Source organism: Budorcas taxicolor, chromosome 10 (assembly GCF_023091745.1).
Source record: "Budorcas taxicolor isolate Tak-1 chromosome 10, Takin1.1, whole genome shotgun sequence".
NCBI lineage: Eukaryota > Metazoa > Chordata > Mammalia > Artiodactyla > Bovidae > Budorcas > Budorcas taxicolor.
The window spans coordinates 99,523,959-99,549,282 of record NC_068919.1 but is presented as its reverse complement, the minus strand read 5'-3'; the positions used below and the strand labels follow the sequence as shown (position 1 = coordinate 99,549,282).

At 47.1% G+C, this 25,324-nt stretch overlaps 1 protein-coding gene across 4 annotated transcripts in view; it reads left to right on the top strand.

Annotated features, from left to right (window-relative positions):
* EFCAB11 (EF-hand calcium binding domain 11) overlaps window positions 1–25,324 on the top strand; it is a 214,550-nt gene that overhangs the window by 172,529 nt on the left and 16,697 nt on the right. The window contains exon 6 of one of the 4 annotated variants that reach the window (XM_052646723.1): window positions 1,038–1,235. The exons of the other annotated variants lie outside the window; for them this stretch is intronic. Coding sequence (XP_052502683.1) covers window positions 1,038–1,119 — 82 coding nt within the window. The 3' untranslated portion in view covers window positions 1,120–1,235. Of the gene's footprint in view, window positions 1–1,037; window positions 1,236–25,324 lie in introns of those variants that run through there. 4 annotated transcript variants of the gene reach the window in all.

The window sequence follows — 25,324 nt, the reverse complement described above, 5'->3', positions numbered from 1 at the left end:
AGTGAGATGAAGGCAGTGCGAGGCAAGATGCCAGTCACTATAGTTATTTACTCCCAAAATGCTTTTCCTTTTTTAAAATATTTATTCGTTTGGCTGCTTCAGGTCTTAGTTACAGCCTGTGGAATCTTCCTCGTCGAGCATGAGATCTCTTTTTTTAAACTGTGGCCTGCATGATCTTTTTTTAGCAGTAGCATGCAGGGTCTTTTAGTCGTGGCATTTGGGATCAAGTTCCCTGACCAGGGATCTAACCGGGGCCGCCTGCATTGGGAGCAGGGAGTCAGCCACTGGACCCCAAAAGGTTTTTCTTACCTCTTAATTGTTTACTCCACACTTCTGTTGTGCAGTGTATGATGGGAAAAATCAAAATGGTGTTGGTGTTGCTAAGAGCTCTCTGCCATGGGGCCAGGAGATCAGTAAGGAAGTGTGACTTACAGACATCAAGGTCCTTTGTCATCCAGAGCACCTTCCAGAAACTCAAGATACTTACTGGATTCTTACTCTGAAACAACTTGTGAGTCCTCAAGGACAAATATTTTCTGGCTTGAGTCAGAGTCAATCAAGTTGTCACTGGGCAGCTTTTAACAACCCTGTGGCTTTTCATCTCTTTTTCAGGACACTTTCAGGGTTACCGAAGTCTGTATTTCCTGAATTGCAATTCTTCCAGAATCCGGATAAACTCTCTTCTTTGCAGCCTCCTGCCTTGCTTTTTTGGTTGACAGATGCATGTATATTTATTGACATATCACAGAAAAAAATTGCAGGATGGCTAGAAAAACCATCACTCCTGCCTTTTTTAATATAAAAAATATAACTTTTACACTTGGTGACATTCCTTTAAATGTATTGAATATATCATTTCTGTAGGTTTTAATAAATACTTTTTCCTTTCCTTTCCTTCTCTCTTTAGGTATTATCAATGCAAGGGGGAAAAAAAAAGGATAGCCATTGACCTCAGCCTTCCTGCAGATAAGACAGAGAAGTAAAGTGTGGAAGTAGGATGAAACTCACCATAAATCACTTTCTGTTTCATTTTCCAGGGAAGTAGATCAAGACTCAGATGGTCATGTCAGCTTTAAAGACTTCGAATATGCCATGAACTCTGGACAAAAGCAAGCCTAAGTATGGTGTACTGCTTGTATGCAACTTGTAGGGAGACCAGAATAGATGGTGATGTAAAGAGATGTCAGATTGCACCCTAGCGATGGTGTCATACCTTCCATTAAACTCTTTATATGGTCTGCAGATGCTCACGACTGCTTGTATCTCAGACTCCTAGAGGTGGTTATTATGATTATAAGTCATCCCTAAGTTCGGCTGCTGCTGGCACTGCCACTGGGGTCGTCCCCAACCCTTCCTCTTCACTTGTAGCCCCCGACTCCCACCCACATCACACGCAGGGAGGCTCCACTCATTTCCTGGTCCTCGACACCCACCCAGAGGCTCCCTGGCCCTCAGCAGGTCCTAACCCCCAAGGAGAGGGTGTTTTTCCCTGCCAACAGTGCCGGTTTCCTTCGTGCATTCAGCATCGGTTGATCAAATAATAGCACCTGCACGTTCTGAGTGTTGACTATGTTCCAAGCAGTGAGGAAGGCTTTTGGAAAACAAAGACTAAAGACTTCTCTAAGAAAAGGTACCATGCGATTTCCCAGGCAAGGATACTGGAATGGGTTGCCATTTCCTTCTCCAGGGGATCTTCCCAACTCAGGGATCAAATCTGTCTCCTGCTTAGCAGGTGGATTCTTCACCAACGAGCCACCTGGGAAGTCTACAATGTATCATTAGTATTCATCAAAATCATCACCAAAAAATGGCCCTAGAGCACTCACTATGTAAGACAGAGAGACAGATTGGGCTGTAATTAGTAAGTCTTTTCCAGCTGTACACACAGAGGAAGAATAGGGTGGGAACAAAAACTTATCTTCAGAATCCATTAGAATGGCCTGGGCCTGGGGTTCTGCAGCAGAACAGCAAGCCCTGGGCTGCCCTCTCCTGGACTCTGACTGGTTCTGGAAGGTTCTTCCATGCACCAAGGGTCTTAGCCATCTGTGTACCTGTCCTCCATGCTCTGCCCATCCACACCTGGGATCTAGGGACTATGACCCTGGACATTCAGCACTTATTTTAAATAAATATTCATATCAATACTAATATTTTATCTGGAAGTGTTCAGAATCCCAAACATTAACAACACTGTGAAAACATCTAGTTTAAGTCAAATTTTAAAAGGTTTAAAGGTCAAAGAAAAATGTAAATTTGTCAAATAGAAACATTAACCAAGCATCCTTCTAACAGATTTTTGGCAGGTAAACTTACTAAACTGTCATAAATCAGAGGAACCTAAAGAGACTTCACAGCTAAACGTAATTTGGCGTTCTGGATGGGGTCATGGAACAGAAGAAAGGACATGAGGTAAACACTAGTGAGTGTGGAGTTTAGTTCCTAACACTGTATCAATATTGGTCCATTGACTGTGACCCATGTATCGTAGCCAAGGACACACTCAGAGAATATTCACCACAGGAGACCGTGCAAGCGTGTTGGAACTCTCTCTCCTAGCTTCACAATCTTCCTATGAACCTAAAACGAGTCCAAAATAAAAAGGTTGTTAAAAAATAAAGTCTTATCCAAAAGTTAGCATATGCTAAGCATCCAAAATGAAGAAAACTTTGAAAACCATTAAGAAGTATAAATGAAGTATCATTCAAGAAAAAAGGAGATCAGCAGTATTGTTCAGCATCATGTGTGATTTTGGACAAATTGTTCTGACTGATGAAAAGCCCCTGGGCAGTTTTATTCAGCAAGCATTTTTATTGTAATTTGAATAGCTGAGTCATTGGTCTTCATCTCAGTACATAAGTGATCCTGCTTTTACAATTTTTAATTTAAAAATTAGAGTAGTTCACCAACAAAATGCCAGCATTCAGTAACTGCCAGAATACCACAACCTTGTATTGCAATGACTCTTTGGACCTTATTTCTCCCTGGAGACATGACAGGAGAGAAGGAGAAGTCACGTCCTCCCGTTGAGTGGCAGGCAGGAGGCCAGGGTGGGAACAGCCACTGGGCATCTCCTCCGACCCAGGGTTAGTCCAGGCGTGCCTTGGTCTCGGTGACAGAAACCTCCCCCAGACCAGCTTAGATGGAAAAGGAATTTGCTAGGAAATACTGGGCTCGCCTCTGGAGTCTAACTCTGGGAGGGCAGCTGTGCAGCTGGGTTTCCAGGGAAACACGCACCAACAGCACACGCGCCTCTGGACCGGGCCCCTGTCCCATGGCCCCCGCCAGCCTCGCAGCACGCTCGAGAGGAGCCGGCCTGCGATCTGTCCCGCCCCAAGGGCAGACACCCTAGATAAAGAGGCTGCAACTGGCTCGGGATCAGTCAACTCTGATTCATCTTGAGAATATAAGCTTGATCCCTGGACACTCACCCACGTCTGCTGAGGGCTGGTCACAGGGAGAGGAAGTCAAATAGAATGTGTGTGTGTGTGTGTGTGTGTGTGTGTGTGTGTGTGTGTGTGTTAGTCGCTCAGTCGTGTCCAACTCTTTGTGACCAAATGAACTGTAGCCCATCGGGCTCCTCTGTCCACAGGATTCTCCAGGCAAGAACACTGGAATGGGTTGCTATTCCCTTCTCCAGGGGATCTTCCTGACCCAGGGATTGAACCTAGGTCTCCTGAATTGCAGGCAGATTCTTTACTGTCTGAGCCACCCAGGGGAGGTCATTGTATTTTCTTTTCCAGAAGAAAGCCACATGACCTGGACCTTCTCTAGGAGGGAGGGCACCTCCAGGATTTGATACCGAGGAGGGCCAGGTCTCGGGGCAGAGCAGAGACCAAAGGAGGGAGGGGAGCTGAGAAGCTGCTCATGTCACCGTCCCCCTGTGGCCCCCCAGAACCCAGCCCCAGCCCTCCTTCTGTAAGCTTTGCCCCAGTTTCCTGTGTCCGGGCCGCTGCCCCACCCTCACCCCAAGCCACGTGGTTTCGTCTGCACTGTCCACCCGTTGGTGTGCCTCAATTGAATGGTCCACAGATGGGCACCTGTGCAAGTGGGTCCGCTCAGCCTCTCCCCCAGAAGACCCCAGGGGCGAGCGAGGGAGGCATAGCTCGCTCCTCTGGCCGAGCGAGTGGGTATGACCCTGGGCCAAGGGGCAGGCGTGTTTGCCACCACGTGGCATGAAAACCTAGGCAGCTGGTTTGCAACTGAGAGCAGAAAGTGAAATAGACACCGAGAGGGGAACAAGGAAGGAGCTAGTGAAACCCCACGGTGCTGGGTTTCTGGGGAAAGCGCGTACACAAGGTCCGGTCATAGCCCTTTGGGTCCTATGAGGTAACCCTCTTTCCTTCCAGTAAATCTTTCTGCTCAAGCCAGCTGGAGTTGCTCTCTGTTATCTGAAACCAAGAGAACCCTAACTGTTAGGAGCTCAGAGCCAAGGACAGAGTCCTAGGTAACAGCAACATTCACTGGGGCAACAGAGGAAAAGAGTCTAATAAACAGACTAAGGAGAAGGGAAGTGGGAGGGAAGGGGGCAGGGCACAGCCTTTAAAAGAGGGACACAGGCAGACACGGCAAACTGACTAGAACCAGGCGGGTCCAAGATGGCAGACAGGCCGCCCGCCTCTAGACCCTGAGCCTCTGGGCACGCTCATCATAATACAACAGCAAGCTAGATGAGACACCGCGGGCACCGTGGCAGGCCCAAGGTCAACCATCAAGGTCCAAAAGTGGGTGGTGGCCCAACTCCTGGAAATCCCCACCCCTTCCCCAAAATAGCTAGAATACTCCTCCCACTCGCTAGGTGATGAAATTACCCAGCCCTGTAAAAACTGACAACCCCGTACCCTGGTCTGCTCTGGTCTTCTGAGATGGCCCACACTCTGTGGAATGTGTTTCTCTCTAAATAAATCCACTTTTTACTGTCACTTATCTCTCACTGAATTCTTTCTGCAATGAGACATCAAGAACCTGGATTTCATGTAGTCCTGACACCAGGTGTGTGATCTCAGTTAAAAGACCGTGGATTCAAGTCCCATTCTGAGTTGATGGTTTCAGTTCAGTTCAGTCCCTCAGTTGTGTCTGACTCTTTGCGACTCCATGAACCGCAGAACGCCAGGCCTCCCTGTCCATCACCAACGGCCAGGGTCCACCCAAAGCCACGTCCATCAAGTCGGTGATGCCATCCAACCATCTCATCCTCTGTTGTCCCCTTCCCTTCCTGCCTTCAATCTTTCCCAGCATCAGGGTCTTTTCAAATGAGTCAGCTCTTTGCATCAGGTGGCCAAAGTATTGGAGTTTCAGCTTCAGCATCATTCCTTCCAAAGAACACCCAGGACTGGTCTCCCTTAGGATGGACCAGTTGATCTCCTTGCAGTCCAAGGGATTTCATGTAGTCCTGACACCATGTGTGTGATCTCAGTTAAAAGACCATGGGTTCAAGTCCATTCTGAGTTGATGGTTTCAGAAGTAGCCAAAGAGGGTAAAGGAAGCTGTTGCCAATTCTCTCTCCCTCAGGGGTATCAGGGAGAGCTGATGTTTCAGTACCCTCAGCCTCAGGCTCCCCTTGCGGCAACTCGGAGGCTATCTCTCAGAGGTCACCAGTGATCCACCAGGGCCCAAACCCACCGGCCCCTCTCAGACCTCATCCCGCTGTCCCTTCTCTGGGGTCCTCCTCTCTTTGGCTTCCGTAGCGCTGTTCTCTTGTGACATTTCTGGGCCTGTTTCTCCCCACTCTCTTCCTGTGTCTTGGGCCCTCTCACAGGCGTTAGTATTCACCAGGGGCCTCTAACTGGCCAGCCTGCTAGGCCAACAGCCTCTCCAGGGATGAGTTCATTCTCTGCCGCCTTTCTCGGTGCGATTCCACCAACACGCCTTTGCCTTCAGTCTGGGTCTCTGCTCCACCCAGACGCGTGTTCTCATTTGCCTCTTGGACACTTCCGCCTCCCTATAAGCTCATTGAACTAAGATTGGACTCATTTTCCCTGATTTCCAAAATTGGCTTCTCATTCTGCGTCTTCTATTTCTGTTAATGGCGCCGACCCCATTCCCCCGCACAAGCCATCACCGAGCCAGCCGCCTCGGAAGCCCTCCCAGCTCTCCCGTCTCCCCATCCTCCCCTGCGGTGGCGTCCAGTGACCCGCGGCGTCCTGAGCCTGCATCTGCAGAGACCTCCGAGACACCGCCTTCCATCCCGCCTGGTCTTCTGTTCCCGTCGGTCCCTCTATGTGTCCCTCTGTTCACTGGTGTGAAGATGAGCGGAGGAGGTGCTGGTAAGGAAGAAGCAGGCCCTCGCCATGGAACAGTCCAGCATGCCAGCTATCTTCTCAAAGCACAGCTAGAAGTGGTTTTCTCTCTTCTCAAAGCCTTATAGTGACCCTGTCTATTGGGTCATGTCCAACTCTTAATATGCCATTCAAAACCTTCCCTAATCTAGTCTCTACTTGTCTGTTCAGCTTTATCTTCACCACTACCTCCACCATCCCATCCCACAACCAGGTGACTCAACACACACAGACCCTTAGCCTAGAAACACCAAAATAACAGCTAGATCTTTGCCCCAAATTGGAGGCCAACAAATACCCTTGGAATTCATATCAGATGAGATAATAGAGAAATACAACCAAAGCTAAAATTCCATTTAAAAAACTGGACCACCTTCATCCTAATGAATATTTTTCCCTTCCTAGTTGTCACCTTCAGAGGGAAAAACGGGGGCGGATTGTGCTAGGTGTTCTGTATTCTTTTATTTTATCCTTGAAAATTGATGAGACAGACATTTGCATCCTCTTTTTTAACAGGAAACCATCTCGGAGTCTCAGCAACTTGGTGCAGGCTGAGTGGTGGCGATGGGTGGAGTGTAGGGTGGTGATCAAACCTGTCAGCCTGACTGAGCACAAACAACTTCTATCCCACTGCATCACTCCCAGCGGGAAGATGATCTGTGGCTCTAGGCCATCATCTTTGGCCACACTTTGCTTTTGCTCCAAAATGAGTTTATCCAGACTCACTGGCCATCCTGGGTCAAGCTTCCATCACATGACTGGTATTAAATATTAATTCCCATCTTGCACATGACCAAGCTTAGCCCAAATTACCTTGGGTTATTAATCAAACCCACTTTCAAAAGACAAAGATTTGCTACCAGAGACAATATCTTTTAAAAGGTGCTGCCAGCTGGAAGGGCAATTTTCAAAGATGATGAAATGCTCTGAACAGTGTAGAGAGAGACGGGGGGAGATAAGTTGCTCAGTCGTGTCCGACTCCTTGCAACTCCATAAACTTTAGCCCACCAGGCTCTTCCATCCATGGGATTTTCCAGGCAAGAGTACTGGAGTGGGTTGCCATTTCCTTCTTCGGGGGATCTTCCTGATCCAGGGATTGAACCCAGGTCTCCCACATTGCAAGCAGATGCTTTACCGTCTGAGCCACCAGGGAAGTGCCCTGAACAGTGGAAGTATTTTTTAAATAAATGTGCATGCTCACTGGGCATCACTCACTTACGTGCATTAATTTTTAACAGCATTTTCAACCATCAGCAGTACTCAGGGTTCATGCGTCACAGAATTGTAATTTAGGGTTAATAAAAACAGCTGGTTGCTTTCCTTTTTTCTTAGTTTGTAACTTTTGAGAAATCTGTTTAGAGCTGCAGAATTAGACAGTTAAAATACATACAAATGGAAATTTAACGGCATGAGGAACAGCAGCTCATGAAGTGACCTTTCTTACAAAACACTTTTAAATTGGCTTGGCCACAAGGATTCAAAACTGGCTGAAAACAGTTTAACATAATAAAATATGGAGTGTTCAATCTAACTTTCTCTTGGATTGCTAAATTGGTAAAATGCTCAGAAGTGTGAATCAAAAAGAACATTAACTTCACAGAAAATGCAGACTAATTTATATGAAAACATAAACCAAAATCCAAATATGCTCCTTATTTTATGATTTACTGATACTTGGTGGGAGAAAAAGACTTCAAAGGAGAACAAACCAGTTAGGTTTGCTGTAGTATATTCGTTAGGCAGAACAATTTCAATACTGTTTAACTTATAGAAAAAAAATTGATCAAAGGTCTAGAGACACACTGCAAGCATTATCATAATAACAGCTATTGTAGGTTTGATCGTTTTCTTTGTTTTAAAGAAGGAAGCCAACCTTGAATTTAAACGATGTTTCTGAGGTTAATCATGGCAGAAATAGTGCTCGAGGCAATCTCTTCAGCAAGGTCTCGCTGCTGCCGCCGACACTCCTTGTGGGTTGAGGTTCTTTCTTTTGTCTTTCTTTTCCTCCCTTTACCCCTCCTTCCCTCCCTCTCTCCTCCCCTCCTTTCCTTCCTTCTCCCTTCTCTCTCTCCCCTCCTTCTTTCCTTTTTGCCTTTGTTCCTACTCTCCCCACCACACCCATAAATAGAATTCCATATATTACACCATCCAGGGTTCTATCTGACCTGCTTTGTGACTAATGTCCAAACTTGTGTCAACAGATTCCAATGCTTCCCACTGCAAATTGAGACTAAAGTTCTAGTGTATTTTACGCATTTTATCAAATATGAAAACTTTTTGACAATTATCTCTTCAAACACTTCTCTCATGACATTCTGGAAGAAAGTGCACTCTCAGAATCCGGTTATACATGTGTTATACTGATGACACTATCTGACATGCCTTTCATTCCCTCTCCTTCTCCTCTTTCTGAGTTTAACTTTTGGTTCAGTAGTTTCTATTCATTCATTGCTAGTGGGAATGCAAAATGGCACAGCCACTTCAGAAGACAGTTTGACAGTGTCTTACAAAGCTAAACATAGTCTTGCCAACTGATGCAGCCATCATTGTTGTTCATTGGTTTTCTGCTCAAATTGTTTTTTTCACTCAACTGATTTGAAAACTTCTCTCCACAAGAAAACTCGCACAAGACTGTTATTGCAGCTTTACTCATCATCACCCAAAACTGGAAGCAGCCAAGATGTTCTTCAGGAGACAAGGGTGTAAACAAAATGTGGTACAACCATGCAATGGAATTATTATCCAGTGATTAAAAGAAATGAGCTCTTATCAGCCCACAAAATCACACGAGTGACTCTTAAATGCATATTTCTAAGTGAAAGAAGTCAAAAGTGAAAAGACTACATTCGCTGTGCACCAATATGACATCCTGGAAAAGGGGAAAATATAGTGATGACTAAAAGACCAGTAATTATCAGTGGTTTTTGTGGCAAGGGGTGTTGAATAGGGAAGGCACAGGGATTTGTGTGTGTGTGTGGCAAAATATATAAGATGAACCTAGGTCATCCTGTAGTGCTAGAAAGAGGACATACTCAGAAAACAAAACAAAAATTAAAAAATAAGCAAAAACCAAAGCAACCACATATTGCTGGGCGGGTATGTCACAGGAACACAAGAACCAATTCTAGAAAATTTCCAAGTGGTCAAAGCTGGAACAATTTGAGTAACAAAGAAGTATTGATTATAACCCAAAGTATAAAATGAATATCTGTGAGTCCATACTGATTCAAGTAAATGGTGGAATAAATAAATAAATGGAAGAATTGAGACAAATCTCATTTGCAGAAGAATTCCAAATAATTTACGTAGGTGCCCTGCCCTCAAAGAGAGGGGGCGCGACTCTCCATCCCTGCAGTATGGACTGCCTATAGTGACTTCCTTCCAGGGAGTACCAGATGGAGGAGGGCAGACAGGAACAGTGGTGAAGCCTGACGCTAACCACCTGAGCCAGGTGATCAAGGTCAACATTAACAGGGGTACATCTTGTCGACACTGTGTTCTTTATGTACGTGATGAAAACGTCACTCAGCCTCTCTGACTTTCCTCCCCAAACCCCGCAACCTCAGTGCAATCATGAGAAAAACAGCAGACAAATCCCAACTCAGAGACATTCTGAAAAATACCTGACCAGCACTTCTCAAAACTGTCAAGGTCAAAAACAAAGAATCCTTGAGAAACGTCACAGCCAAGAGGAGCCTAAGGAGATGTGACAAGTCAATGCAACGTGAGAGCTGAGATGGGAGCCTGGAAACAGGAGAGAGACACTGGATAGAAGCCATAGGAAACTGAATGAAACATGGGTTTCGGTGAATAGCGATGTATCATATTATTTCATTAATTCTAACAAATGTATAGTACTAACATAAGATGTTCATAATTGGGGAAACTGGGTGTGAGGCATGTGAGAAATCTACACTATCATCTCAATTTTTTTTTTGTAAACCTGAAACTGTTGTAAAATAAAAGTTTATTTAAAAATTTTCAGATGTGACTGTATGGTGGAAATTGTATCCCTTGCCACTGTTTAATTTATAATAAAAGCCTAGATGTCAATTAAACATATGTAGGGACTTCTCTGTGGTCCAGTGGTTAAGTTTCCGAGCTTCTGATGCAGGGGGTGCAGGTTTGATTCCTGGTGGAGGAACTAAGATCCCACATGCTATAAGGCACAGCCAAAAAGTAAATAAATGAATTTTAAAAATATGTAAAGGGGGTAGATGGCCTTTCAAAGTAATGTTGTAGGATATATTGGCAGAAACCAGAAGATCACCACTTGCTGCTACTGCTAAGTCACTTCAGTCGTGTCCGACTCTGTGCGACCCCATAGACAGCAGCCCACCAGGCTCCGCCGTCCCTGGGATTCTCCAGGCAAGAACACTGGAGTGGGGTGCCATTTCCTTCTCCAATGCATGAAAGTGAAAAGTAAAAGGGAAGTCACTCAGTCATGTCCGACTCTTCGCGACCCCATGGACTGCAGCCTTAATGGCACCTTTATAAGACTCTGAACTCTCAGCAATGTCCACTGGACTCAGGCTTTTGCCACACAGAAGTATGTTCACGTCCGGTTATATGGGCTGGTTTCTGACAAAGAAGAGGCCTCATGGATCTGCCCTTGAATTGTGTTTGGAAGAGCTCGGAAAAGCAGAAAAAAGTATTGATCTTGCCCATGAAACTGCTGGTGATAAACCTTTCAAAGAACAAACTCCCTTAGCCTTGGACCTATTGAAATGAAAGCCCTTTATACTTCTTCTGAGCTTCATAATTCCTACAGCACTGAGAAAACCCAGAAGTATGGCTCCTGGATTCTCCCTGTGGCCAGTCTCAAAAAGCCAGCTAATATGTTAATACAGCCGAGATGTGGAAATGACCCACGTGTCCACTGATGGATGAATGGACAAAGGAAATATAAGATATCTCTGTGTCTAATACCTATACAATGGAATATTACTCAGCCATGTAAAAGAAGAAAAGCTGCCATTTGTGACAACATAGGTAGATCCTGAGGGCATTATGCTAAGTGAGAAGAAGGCGATGGCACCCCACTCCAGTGTTCTTGCCTGGAGAATCCCAGGGACGGGGGAGCCTGGTGGGCTGTAGTCCACAGGGTCGCACAGAGTCAGACACGACTGAGGTGACTTAGCAGCAACAGTAGCAGCAGCAGCATGCTAAGTGAGATAAATCATACAGAGAAAGACAGACACTATACTGATTTTCAGTCTTTTTTCCTAATACTTTAAGACTATAAACCTCCTCTAAGCCCTGCTTTAGCTGCATCTGACAAGTCTTGATATACCTTGTCTTCATTATTTTCTTCAAAATGTTTTCTAATTTGTTTTTATTTCTTCTTTGACACATCGGCTATTCAGAAATGATTTGTTACATTTTTAAAAGTTGTGGGCTTTTTCGTTTTCGTTATTGATTTCCAGCTAATTCCATGGTCAGAGGACTTATTTTGAATGTTTTCAAATCCTTGAATCAATTCTCTTTTAAGCTCTTCAGTTCTCCGGTGAACAAATACATCTTTCCATGTAGTTAACTAAATTTTAAGTATAATTAAGAAAACTCTGGAATCTGATGTCTTAATTCTCTTGAATGTTTCAATAGTATAAACTTGAATTTGAACTTAAAATCAGAAGTCTAAGCTAACTTGTATTTTAAATTGGAATCACAAAGTGAATCTGTCAATCCGTCTAGAACGGTGCTGTCTAAAGCTACCGACACATATGCCTGAAAGACTCACCTCCTCCCTGAAGAGCCGTATCCGGGAGCTGGGGTTCGGTTGTTAACTGGCTGCGTGGGACTGTGGCCGCCACACTGACAGCGCCATCGCGGCGCCACTGCGCACGTTTCTGCGGGACGGCACGGCGGCTCCCGGAGGGCGCCCTCCAGCCTCTGGACCGGCTGTTCTGGGGCCCTGAGCCTGGTCCGATCAGGTGACGAGTCCTGTGCTGATTTTGGCAGCATCACCCGCACAAGGGAGGTACAGTGGGGTCTCCCTAGAAAGGGGTTGAGGAAGAGAAAACAGTCGGAGGCAAACTCCTGCTCACCCCTCACGGCCCCATGCCAACCCCACCTCCTGTGACTGGCAGCCCCTAACTGCTTTAGGGGGTGAGCCTTCCTTTCTTCGGGACTCACTCCCGCGGCGGGCCTGTCCGGGCCCTTCCCGCGTCGTGGTGTGATCGGTGCCTTTCCAGCTCCGCCTCCCACTCTGGGTCACCCGCTCCCCGAAGCCGGCTCTCTTTTCGCTGCGTCCTTCGTGCTGGCCCCCGGCCTGGTGCGCGACAGGTCTGTGCACGCTGACCAGTGAGAGGGGAATGGCTCTGAGAGGCAGAGCTCTGAAGTCCCCTCGCTCAGCGGCTACCTCTTATGCTCCTTGGCAAGGCACACACTCCTCTCGGGCCTCAGTTTCTTCCTCCAGTTTCCAGGAGAAAGTTGACTTAGGTAAGACTGCGCATTGCTGGTTAGACGTAAGTGAGGGGTATATGAACACAGGGTGCTCTGGCCGAGAAAGCTCAGGAACCATTTGGTCGAAGATGACAAAGGGGGCTTCCTTGGTTTCTCAGTGGTAAGGAACCTGCCTGGCAATGCAGGAGACGCGGGTTTGATGCCCGCTCTGGGGAGATCGCACGTGCGGTGGACAGACAGCCCGTGCGCCGCAACCGCTGAGCCCGCGAGCGGCGATTACTGAGCCCTCTCGCCCTACGGCCGGGACTCCGCAACACGAGCAGCCACCGCAGCGAGAAGCCCGAAGGCCACAGCTTCAGACCAGCCCGAGCCTGCCGGAACCGGCGACAAGCCCACGCTGCATCGGAGACCCAGCACAACCAAAAATAATAAAGAGGACTGTGGACGTGTAAACACGACAAATGGGGGTTTTCTTACTGTAGAAATTCACGGAAACTTTAAAATGCTGAAGCCCATTGTGGAACTCCCAGGAGACAGTAGAATGCAGTGTCTCACACTTCTTTGATGGACCATGTAACTCTGTGTGTGTGTGTGTGTGTGTGTGTGTGTATACATGTGTGGATATACAGAGAGAGCCGTCTTAAAGAACTAATGTTCCATGGATTATACCTTGGGAAATGATTGATTAGCTGTCTCTAAGGTATTTTGGGGCTCCAAAATCACTGCAGATGGTGACTGCAGCCATGAAATTAAAAGATGCTGACTCCTTGAAAGGAAAGTTATGACCAACCTAGATAGCATATTCAAAAGTAGACACATTACTTTGCCAACAAAGGTCCATCTAGTCAAGGCTATGGTTTTTCCTGTGGTCATGTATGGATGTGAGAGTTGGACTGTGAAGAAAGCTGAGCGCCAAAGAATTAATGCTTTTGAACTGTGGTGTTGGAGAAGACTCTTGAGAGTCCCTTGGACTGCAAGGAGATCCAACCAGTCCATTCTGAAGGAGATCAGCCCTGGGATTTCTTTGGAAGGAATGATGATAAAGCTGAAACTCCAGTACTTTGGCCACCTCATGTGAAGAGTTGACTCATTGGAAAAGACTCTGATGCTGGGAGGGATTGGGGGCAGGAGGAGAAGGGGACGACCGAGGATGAGATGGCTGGATGGCATCACTGACTCGATGGACGTGAGTCTGAGTGAACTCCGGGAGTTGGTGATGGACAGGGAGGTCTGGCATGCTGCAATTCATGGGGTCGCAAAGAAGTGGACACGACTGAGTGACTGAACTGAAGGGATCTTCCAGTTTGGTGTTTTTATGTCTTATGAACGGGCATCCTACCATTGCTGGTACCTAACTTGACTAGTGGTGTGGCTGTAAACTCATCAGTCACACACTTAACCTTCCACTCCCTCCACCCCTGGTTCCTCATCTCCCCTTGCACCCTGCACCCCACCCAAGAGAAGCCACTGAGCAACTCAGTTTGAGGTGCCCATCTGGAGGGAAGGGTCTGGACTGCAAGCACTCAACTTCAGACCTCAGAGAGTGAAGTCACATCAACGCTGACTGAAAGGAGCAGCTGCTTTGAAAATTGAAGCATAAGACACAATGATTTTATTTTCGTTTAAATTGACTTTCTCAGTTCTATCATGTTTCTTGATACCATGGATGTAATTGTTTAATATATCTAATCGGAGCCATAACTTAATCTACCAGGCTTTCATGCCTAGGAATTCTTAAAGCAGCAACAGGTTTTTAATGTTATATTGGTAAGAAAGCAATAATGAAATATGATATGCAGTTCCAGTTCCATATATTATTAGTGAAGCCCTTTTGTGCTTTCATGGACCTGATCCTTTACACGACGGTTGCCAAACAGATGAGAAAATGTTTTTGCCTTCTCAGCAAAAACCCCCAAAATAGGCTACGTGAGCAGAGAATATTTGCAGCAGGTAATAAAAATGGCCATGAGGCATTGGGAGACAGAAAGCAATGAGTTTATTCTAATCCGAGGTGCCAGGAATAGCAACAATTTTGTTGCTCAAGAGTGAAACCGTTTATCAGCCGCCTTGGAAAGACAAAAGGGAAAACAACAGCGTTCCAGCAAAGCTTAGTCCTGTGATAAGCTGCGCAGGGACTGGAACTTTCTCCCCATGATGGTGAAGCCAGTGTTTTGTGTAGGCCTGCCACCGGCTGACACAGCTCTCAGCGCTTCACACGAACCGCCAGTTAATTCTCATGGCAACTCTAAGACCCAGGCGGGATCCTCGTTGTCGGGACAGGAATAAGCACAGAGAAGCGAAGGCCTGTGGCAGACCTGGGGCTTGAACCTGCACAGGCCGTCTCCTGAGTCTGTCCTGGTAACCGCAACGCGGAGAATGGGGCCCCCTGGCCCTCCAGGCCTGAGCTCAGGGCCTCTGGCCTGCCCAGAAGAGCTTCACGTGTTTCCAGTGACGGACTCATTTGCCTGCATCTCTGAGATCCCTTCAGGCCTCACGGTGACCCTGCAGGCAGACTCTGATGCGGGTATGAGTGTAGCCAGCCAGACGGGTCTCCCCAGCACAGCAACTTTCTCCTGCAGGGCACCAGCCACACGCTCACTGAAACGGCCTCTTGGTTCCTTGTGGAGCCGGTATCACCAGCAGATTGGTGACTGGGGAACATTTACACTTACGGTTTTTCCAGTGGCCATGTGTGGTTGTGAGAGTTCAACTATTAAGAAAGCTGAGCACTGAAGAACTGATGCTTTCAAACTGTGGTGTTGGAGAAGACTATTGAGAGTCCCTTGGACTGCAAGGAGATCCAACCAGTCCATCCTAAAGGAAATCAGTCCTGAATATTCATTGGAAGGACTGATGCTGAAGCTGAAGCTCCAATACTTTGGCCACCTGATGCGAAGAACTGACTCATCGGAAAAGACCCTGATGCTGGGAAAGATTGGAGGCAGGAGGAAAAGGGGACAACAGAGGATGAGATGGTTGGATGGCATCACTGACTCGATGAGCATGAGTTTGGGTGAACTCCAGGAGTTGGTGATGGACAGGGAGGCCTGGCGTGCTGCAGTCCATGGCGTCGCAGAGTCAGACACGACTGAGCGACTGAACAGCGGCGACGCCAAAGCACTTATACACGGGCACACTCCTCCTCCCCACACCCACACGGGCCCTCCAGTCCACGGCCAGCCCTGCACTGCCGTCCGTCCTGGGGTTCTCTCTGCACTCCCGGCAAAGGGGGCCATGCCTCTTCTGTGCTCTGTTGGCCCTTTTTCAAAGAGTGTGAGCGGCACACTCACCCCCTCATACTCCCAGCCGTGTACTCAGATGGGGGGATGCTCCTGGGTGTGAGCGCCCCTCACGTTTTAGGAGACGGAGGTCGCGTGGCCTGCGGATCCAAGACCCTACCCTGATACCTCCATCTTGGCTTTTGCCTCCAGCATCACTGGGCTTTCGCCAGACACATCTGAATTCTGAAAAGCAAAATGCCGTTTTCTTCAATCATTTCGTTTTGAAAATGAGAGAGAGAATGCAAAGTTGACTCAGCCAATGCCCTTTCTGTGCAGCTACAAGGTACATTGTAGCTGCGGTTTAAATACTAATTATACGCCAGTTTTCGTTTAAAGTTTTTTTGTGTTTGTTCTTTTGCAGGAGCAGTCAGGGGAGTGACTAAAAGCTTATTCATTTGCAGGGTTTTTATTTTGGAAATGAACATGCTGGCACAATTTTAATTGGGTTTTAGTTGTTGTTGTTTTAATTCTCACAGTGATGGCTTGGCTGTGTCTTTTGGGAGCGCAGAGGGAAATTGGCATCTGGTGTTTGAGGATTCTGGGGATTTGCACCATATTTATGTGTAATAACTATACAGTAAATAAACAGAATGAATAATTAAGTGAATAATGACTTTCTCAGAAAAGAAGGCTCCTCTTAAGACTGCGACAGACGTTCCCACGTGTGAGCCCCCCCTCCCGCGCGGCGATTCCACGCTGCTCTCACTGTGTCATGACCCTGGGTGGAAACCAGCGAGGACATTTTTCCAAGTGGAAATCAAGCTTGCCATTAATCAACGTGGACTGATCCAAAGAAGATATTTTTTTTCCAATTGTAAGGATGCTGGCTTTATGTCTCTTAAAATTATCTTTTTTTTTTCCTTTACCCTAGAGAGAGATATTTGCCTCTTTAAATATGAAATCCATGAGATTAAATTTCACCGATCGGTGTTTCTCGGGGGGACTAAAAACTTGAAATTCTGGGAGTTCACTGTGTCTCGTGAAATTATATAAGTGCCTGTTAATGCTCAGATTAGCCAGTACAAGGTGCCCTTGCTTCTAGAGGCAACCCAGCCCCAAAATGAATCTTCCCAAAGATGAAACCACGTAATTACTGTTCCTTCTCTGTGTGACTTCATCCACTCACTCAGACGTTTTTAAAAAATATTTATTTATGTAGCTGCATGGAGTCCCCGTTTTGGCATTCTTGCACACGGACCTCTAGTTGTGAGGCATGAGCTCTGGAGCACATGGGCTCAGCAGTTGTGACCCACGGGCTTCTTCCTCTGTGGCTTGTCGGATCTTAGTTCCCTGAGCAGGGATCAAACCCACATTCCCAGCACTGCAAGGCGGATTCTGAACCCTAGACCACCAGGGAAGTCCCCCCACTCAGATGTTTTTCCTTGTCCATTCATTCATTCATTCATGCACCAAGTATTTACTGAGCACCTACCACATGCCAGACACCGTGCCAGGCTCCAGCGATCCCATGGTGGGCAATACCAGACCCAGTTCCTGTCCTTCCAGAGCTTGCATTCTTATTAGGGAGACAACAGTCAAATAATGAAAGTTAATTTGCAAGGAGTGGTGGCTGCGCGGGCCGGCACAAGAGGGCAGAGAGGAGCTACTCCACGTTCAAGGTCAGGCGGGGCGGCTATGAGGAGATACCCCTCGTCCAAGGTAAGAGAAACCCAAGTAAGACGGTAGGTGTTGCGAGAGGCATCAGAGGGCAGACACACTGAAACCATAATCACAGAAAACTAGTCAACTAATCACATGGACCACAGCCTTGTCTAACTCAGTGAAACCAAGCCATGCCCTGTGGGGCCAACCAAGACGGGCGGGTCATGGTAGAGAGGTCTGACAGAATGTGGCCCACTGGAGAAGGGAATGGCAAGCCTCTTCAGTATTCTTGCCTTGAGAACCCCATGAACAGTATGAAAAGGCAAAATGGTAGGATACTGAAGGAGGAACTCCCCAGGTTGGTAAGTGCCCAATATGCTACTGGAGACAGTGAAGAAATAACTCCAGAAAGAATGAAGGGATGGAGCCAAAGCAAAAACAATACTCAGCTGTGGATGTGACTGGTGAGAGAAGCAAGGTCTGATGCTGTAAAGAGCAATATTGCATAGGAACCTGGAATGTCAGGTCCATGAATCAAGGCAAATTGGAAGTGGGCAAACAGGAGATGGCAAGAGTGAATGTCAACATTCTAGGAATCAGCGAACTAAAATGGACTGGAATGGGTGAATTTAACTCAGATGACCATTATATCTACTACTGCGGGCAGGAATCCCTCAGAAGAAAGGCAGTAGCCATCATGGTCAACAAAAGAGTCCGAAATGCAGTACTTGGATGCAATCTCAAAAACGACAGAATGATCTCTGTTCATTTCCAAGGCAAACCATTCAATATCATAGTAATCCCACAGTCTATGCCCCAACCAGTAACGCTGAAGAAGCTGAAGTTGAATGGTTCTATGAAGACCTACAAGACCTTTTAGAACTAACACCCCCAAAAGATGTCCTTTTCATTATAGGGGACTGGAATGCAAAAGTAGGAAGTCAAGAAACACCTGGAGTAATAGGCGAATTTGGCCTTGGAATGTGGAATGAAGCAGGGCAAAGGCTAATAGAGTTTTGCCAAGAGAACACACTGGTCATAGCAAACACCCTCTTCCAACAACACAAGAGAAGACTCTACACATGGACATCACCAGATGGTCAACACCGAAATCAGATTGATTATATTCTTTGCAGCCAAAGATGGAGAAGCTCTACACAGTCAGCAAAAACAAGACCAGGAGCTGACTGTGGCTCAGATCATGAGCTCCTTATTGCCAAATTCAGACTGAAATTGAAGTAGGGAAAACCACTAGACCATTCAGCTATGACCTAAATCAAATCCCTTTACGATTATACAGCGGAAGCGAGAAATAGATTTAAGGGACTAGATCTGATAGAGTGCCTGGTGAACTATGGAATGGGGTTTGTGACATTGTACAGGAAACAGGGATCAAGACCATCCCCATGGAAAAGAAATGCAAAAAAGCAAAATGGCTATCTGGGGAGGCCTTACAAATAGCTGTGAAAAGAAGAGAAGTGAAAAGCAAAGGAGAAAAGGAAAGATATAAGCATCTGAATGCAGAGTTCCAAAGAATAGCAAGGAGATATAAGAAAGCCTTCCTCAGTGATCAATGCAAAGAAATAGAGGAAAAGAACAGAATGGGGAAGACTAGAGATCTCTTCAAGAAAATTAGAGATACCAGGGGAAAATTTTGTGCAAAGATGGGCTCGATAAAGGAGATAAATGGTATGGACCTAACAGAAGCAGAAGATATTAAGAAGAGGTGGCAAGAATACACAGAAGAACTGTACAAAAAAGAGCTTCACGACCCAGATAATCATGATGGTGTGATCACTCATCTAGAGCCAGACATCCTGGAATGTGAAGTCAAGTGGGCCTTAGAAAGCATCAGTATGAACAAAGCTAGTGGAGGTGATGGAATTCCAGTTGAGCTATTTCAAATCCTGAAAGATGATGCTGTGAAAGTGCTGCACTCAATATGCCAGCAAATTGGAAAACTCAGCAGTGTCTGAAGGACTGGAAAAGGTCACTTTTCATTCCAATCCCAAAGAAAGGCAATGCCAAAGATTGCTCAAACTACTGCACAATTGCACTCATCTCACATGCTAGTAAAGTAATGCTCAAAATTCTCCAAGCCAGGCTTCAGCAATATGTGAATCATGAACTTCCAGATGTTCAAGCTGGTTTTAGAAAAGGCAGAGGAATCAGAGATCAAATTGCCAACATCTGCTGGATCATGGAAAAAGCAAGAGAGTTCCAGAAAAACATCTATTTCTGCTTTATTGACTATGCCAAAGCCTTTGACTGTGTGGATCACAATAAACTGTGGAAAATTCTGAAAGTGATCGGAATACCAGACCACCTGACCTGCCTCTTGAGAAACCTGTATGCAGGTCAGGAAGCAGCAGTTAGAACTGGACATGGAACAACAGACTGGTTCCAAATAGGAAAAGGAGTACGTCGAGGCTGTATATTGTCACCCTGCTTATTTAACTTATATGCAGAGTACATCATGAGAAATGCTGGGCTGGAAGAAACACAAGCTGGAATCAAGATTGCCAGGAGAACTATCAATCACCTCAGATATGCAGATGACACCACCCTATGGCAGAAAGTGAAGAGGAACTAAAAAGCCTCTTGATGAAAGTGAAAGAGGAGAGTGAAAAACTTGGCTTAAAGCTCAACATTCAGAAACTAAGATCATGGCATCTGGTCCCATCACTTCATGGGAAATAGATGGGGAAACAGTGGAAACACTGTCAGACTTTATTTTTGGGGGCTCCAAAATGACTGCAGATGGTGACTGCAGCCATGAAATTAAAAGACGCTTACTCCTTGGAAGGAAAGTTATGACCAACCTACATAGCATATTCAGAAGCAGAGACATTACTTTGCCGACAAAGGTCCATCTAGTCAAGGCTATGGTTTTTCCAGTAGACATGTATGGATGTGAGAGTTGGACTGTGAAGAATTCTGAGCACCAAAGAATTGATGCTTTTGAGCTGTGGTGTTGGAGAAGACTCTTGAGCGTCCCTTGGACTGCAAGGAGATCCAACCAGTCCATTCTAAAGGAGATCAGTCCTGGATATTCTTTGGAAGGAATGATGCTAAGCTGAAACTCCAATACTTTGGCCACCTCATGTGAAGAGTTGACTCATTGGAAATAACTGATGCTGGGAGGGATTGGGGGCAGGAGGAGAAGGGGACAACAGAGGATGAGATGGCTGGATGGCATCACGGACTCGATGGACATGGGTTTGAGTGAACTCTGGGAGCTGGTGATGGACAGGGAGGCTGGCGTGCTGCAATTCGTGGGTTCTCAGAGAGTTGGACACACCTGAGCGCCTGGACTGGACTGAACTTCAGCTCTGACAGTTTCTGTGAGAGAGAGTGTGTTAATCTGCTTGGACTGCATGGCAGACGACTGCAGACTGAGCGACTTAAACAGCAGGGATGGATGTGTTGCCTCGCAGTTCTGGATGCTGAAGTTCAGGATCAGGGTCTCAGCAGCTTTGGCTCCATCTGAGGCCTCTCTTTGTGGCATGCTGATTGCAGCCTTCTCTGGGAGCCCTCACAGGGCCTCTCCCCTGTGTGTGTGTGTGTGTCTGCATTTCTTCCTCTCACAAGGGCACTGGTCACACTGGATCGGGCCCACCCTAACAACCTCACTGTAACTTGGTTGGGTCCTTAAAGGCCCTGTCTTCAAACTCAGTCGCATCCGAGTACAGGGAGTTAGAGGTTCAGTGTATGAATCTGGGGACACAATTCAGTCACTAGAGAGAGGTATCTTGTTCAAGCGGAGATGTTAATGAGGTCAGATACCCAGGCTGGGTCACAGGATGGGCTTGCTGAGGGTTAAATGGAAACCTAAAGGATGACTGTGAAAGTCGCTCAGTCGTGTCTGACTCTGCCACTCCATGGAGGCCAGCATACTGGAGTGGGGAGCCTTTCCCTTCTCCAGGGGATCTTCCCAACCCAGGAATTGAACCCAGGTCTCCCGCATTGCAGGCGGATTCTTTACCAGCTGAGCCACAAGGGAAGCCCAAGAATACTGGAGTGGGTAGCCCATTCCTTCTCCAGCGGATCTTCCCGACCCAGGAATCGAACTTGGGGGTTGTCCTGCACTGCAGATGGTTTCCTTACCAGCTGAGCCAGCAGGCTAAGAGCTAATTAAGCAGAGTGGCGGGGAAGGGAGCTCCGGGAAGAGGGAGAGCAAGCCTAGGGAGGCTGAGTGGGGGCTGTGGGGCCGTGCGGCGCAGCGTGCAGCCAGCAGAGCGCTGACATCACAGTGCGCGGGCCAGGGCATGGGGTTCTGTCCTTCTCCTGACAGCAGTGGGAGGCTGCCAGAGGTTTTTTTTGGTGAGGACCCCAGCTGTCGTGTGGAGGCCAGACAGGAGGCGTTCTGGAGTGCAGCCTGGAAGAGTGTGCTGGGTCAAAGGGAACGCTGCAAACACTGAAGCAAGAAGTGAAAGTGGTCTGGATTCAGGAGGCAGGCTGGGATCAGAAAGAAACCAGTAGATTTGATAGATCGGTGGGGACAATGAGTTAAATTTGGTGGTGCGGGGTGGCAGGAGTGGGCATGCTGGGCGCTGGGTGAGGGAGAAGATGATAAGGCTGTCTCCTGGACACCTGACTTCTGTGACTGGGTGACCGAGGGGTGAGTCAGCAGGATGGAGAACAGCGGAAGAGGCTCGTGCTAGAGCTTGGATCATACTGACAGAGGATGAGATGGTCGGATGGCATCACTGACGCGATGGACATGAGTCTGAGCAAGCTCCGGGAGTTGGTAATGGACAGGGAGGCCTGGCGTGCTGCAGTCCATGGGGTCACAGGGAGTTGGACACGCCTAAGCGACTGCACTGAGCTGACGTCAGTAGGTACCAAAGGCCCCTCGGGCAGTTTTTCTGCCTCAACACAGATGCTTCTCCCCTGCACATGCTACTCTGCCTAGAACGTCTCTCCTATTTATGCTTCCCCCCACCCCCCCCGCCACCAATCTTCACAGTTCAAGCCAAGGGTCCACCTCCTCAGCAGCGAGGCCTCCCTGAAGTCCTCACTGTAGGCTACACATCCCTGTTACATACTCTTGCAGCACCTGTAGTTTTTCTCCAAAGAAGTTGTTACAGCCCAAATCACATGATTATGTGTTTAAATTCTGTTTCTCCCCCTGGAATGTACAGCTTGTTAAGGGCCGAGACTGTATGCAGGCTGGTGGTTCTAGAGCCAGACCCTCTGGGCTCCACTCCTAACTCCCCCGCTTCCTCATGGTGTGGTCTTGGACAGGGTGTTGCTTCTCGCTGCGCCTTGTTGCTTAGAATGCTAAGTGTGGATTCTAACTGCATTTTCCAGAGAAATGCTGGACTATCAAACAAGTTAATTAGCAGAAAGTACTAGTAACAGTGCTTGACATAGATTAAGCACTCGGTAAATGTCGGCTCTTGCTGCTGTTCATACCTGTATCCCTAAGTGTTTGACGGGCAGATGATCAGATAGATGGATAGACTGATGCATGGATGGACTGAAGAATGGGAGGATAGGTGAGGTGACAGGAAACCAAGCTAAACTGAGGGAGCCCAGTGGAAAGGCAAGGAAGCCCAAATGGGTATTGTGGAAAGAGGGGCTTGCCCATACTTCAAGACAAAGGTAAATTCCAAGATAATTGGGTTCTACTAAGATAAACTTCTTCTGTATGGTTATTCCCAGGCAGGGGCTTAAAGAATCTCCATCAAGACCAAAATAGACATTTCTCCAAAGAGGATACATAGATGGTATACAGGCACATGAAAAGATGCTCAACACCACTAATTATTGGGAAAATGTAAATCAAATCTATAATGAGACACCACTTCACACCGATGAACCAACTCATTGTAAAAGACCCTGATGCTGGGAAAGATTGAAGGTGGGAGGAGAAGGGGGCGACAGAGGATGAGATGGTTGGATGGCATCACCAACTCAATGGACTTGAGTTTGAGCAAACCCCGGGAGATGGTGAAGGACAGGGAAGCTGGGCGTGCCACGGTCCATGGGGTCCTAAAGAGTTGGACACGACTGAGCAACTGAACAACAGCAGCCAGCACCTCACCCCGGTCAGAATGGCCATCATTAAAAAACCTACAGCTGACAAACGCTGGAGCGGATGTGGAGAAGAGAGAGCCCTCCTTCACTGTCGGTGGGAATGTGCGTTGGTGCAGCCACTATGGAGAAGAGTGTGGTGGTTCCTCAAAAACCTGGAAATGCAGCTGCCAGATGACCCAGCCACCCCATTCCTGCAGATATATCCAGGCGAAACGGCCATTTGGAAGGATCCGTGCTCTCCAGTGTACACAGCGGCAGGCTTCTCCATAGCCAAGACGTGGAGAAACCCGGAGGCCCATCGATGACCAAGTAAAGCAGACGGTGCACGTGTTCACAATAGCCATAGAAAAGAATGGAATAATGCCGGTGGCGGCAGCCTGGTGGACTGAGAGATGATGATACCAAGTGAAGTGAGTCAGAAAGGGAAAGACGGGCAGCATATGCCAGCTCCTATGTGGAGCCTCATGTGATGCAGACGAACTTGTCTTTGAAACAGAAGTGGACTTGCAGGCAGAGAGGAGCCCGTGGTCGCCAAGGAGGGGCACGGAGGGGTGGACCGGGAGTCTGGAGTGAGCAGACACAAACTGGCGCATGTAGCTGATTCACTTCGCTGTCCACCAGAAACTAACCCAACACTCCAAGTTAACTGCAAAATAAATGCAAAAATAAAACTTAAAACAAGAATCTCCATCAAGCCTTCTTCAATGATACACCTAAGGATTTGTTTCTTAATTTCAATAGAAAAAAAAAAAATCAATACAACCCAACTATCCTGTCTCTAATTAAACTGACTGCACATTTTCCAACTTAACTGTGAAATTTCTTCAAAAGGTATAATTTAAAAAATAAGTTTAGTCTGACTTAAACAATAGATTGATTCATTGATGTATTTATTCTTATGCCCCTCAAACACATAAGGGACTCCTACCACGGGTCAGATGCTGCAACAGGTACCGGTGGTTACCAAGCCACCTAAGCTATTATCCTTGTCCCCAGGGGGCCTAAGAGTCCTGCTAAGCCACTTCAGGGGTGTCCGACTCTTGGCGACCCCATGGACTGCAGCCCACCAGGCTCCTCTGTGCATGGGATTCCCCAGGCAAGAACACTGGTGTGGGCTGCCATGCCCTCCTCCAGGGTGTCTTCCCACCCAGGGATCGATCACGTGTCTCTTACATTTCTTTACCACTAATGCCACCTGGTGATGGACAGGGAGGCCTGGCGTGCTGCAATTCATGGGGTCGCAAAGAGTCGGACACGACTGAGCGACTGAACTGAACTGAACTGAATGCCACCTGGACGCCTGAGAGCCCTAATAAACTTTGTAAAGTGATTTCAAATAGATATTTATACCCCCGACACCTGGAAAAAGAAAGCGACGACAGCAGCAAAGCAGTTCTCTAACCTGGGCGGTGGACCGGGAAGGAGCATCCTCAGCCCAGCCGCCGTCCACCCGAGCCCAGCCCGCCTCCGGTAATGAAGCCGCCAGCCGAGACGGCTCGGGCCCGAGACAGTACGGAAGGCATTCTTATCGCTGTCGCTCTAGTTATGAAAGCAACTCATGTCTAGTAGTTTCTTTTTGCCCAGAGGATTCTCTTTATGTAATTTATTACAAAATTCAAGGGCATTTCATTAGGAGGAAATGTGCCATATCATTATTATAACAGCTCTCCCTATTTTTGTTCAGTTTTGAGACTGACAATCTAAAGACTATTTTTAGCT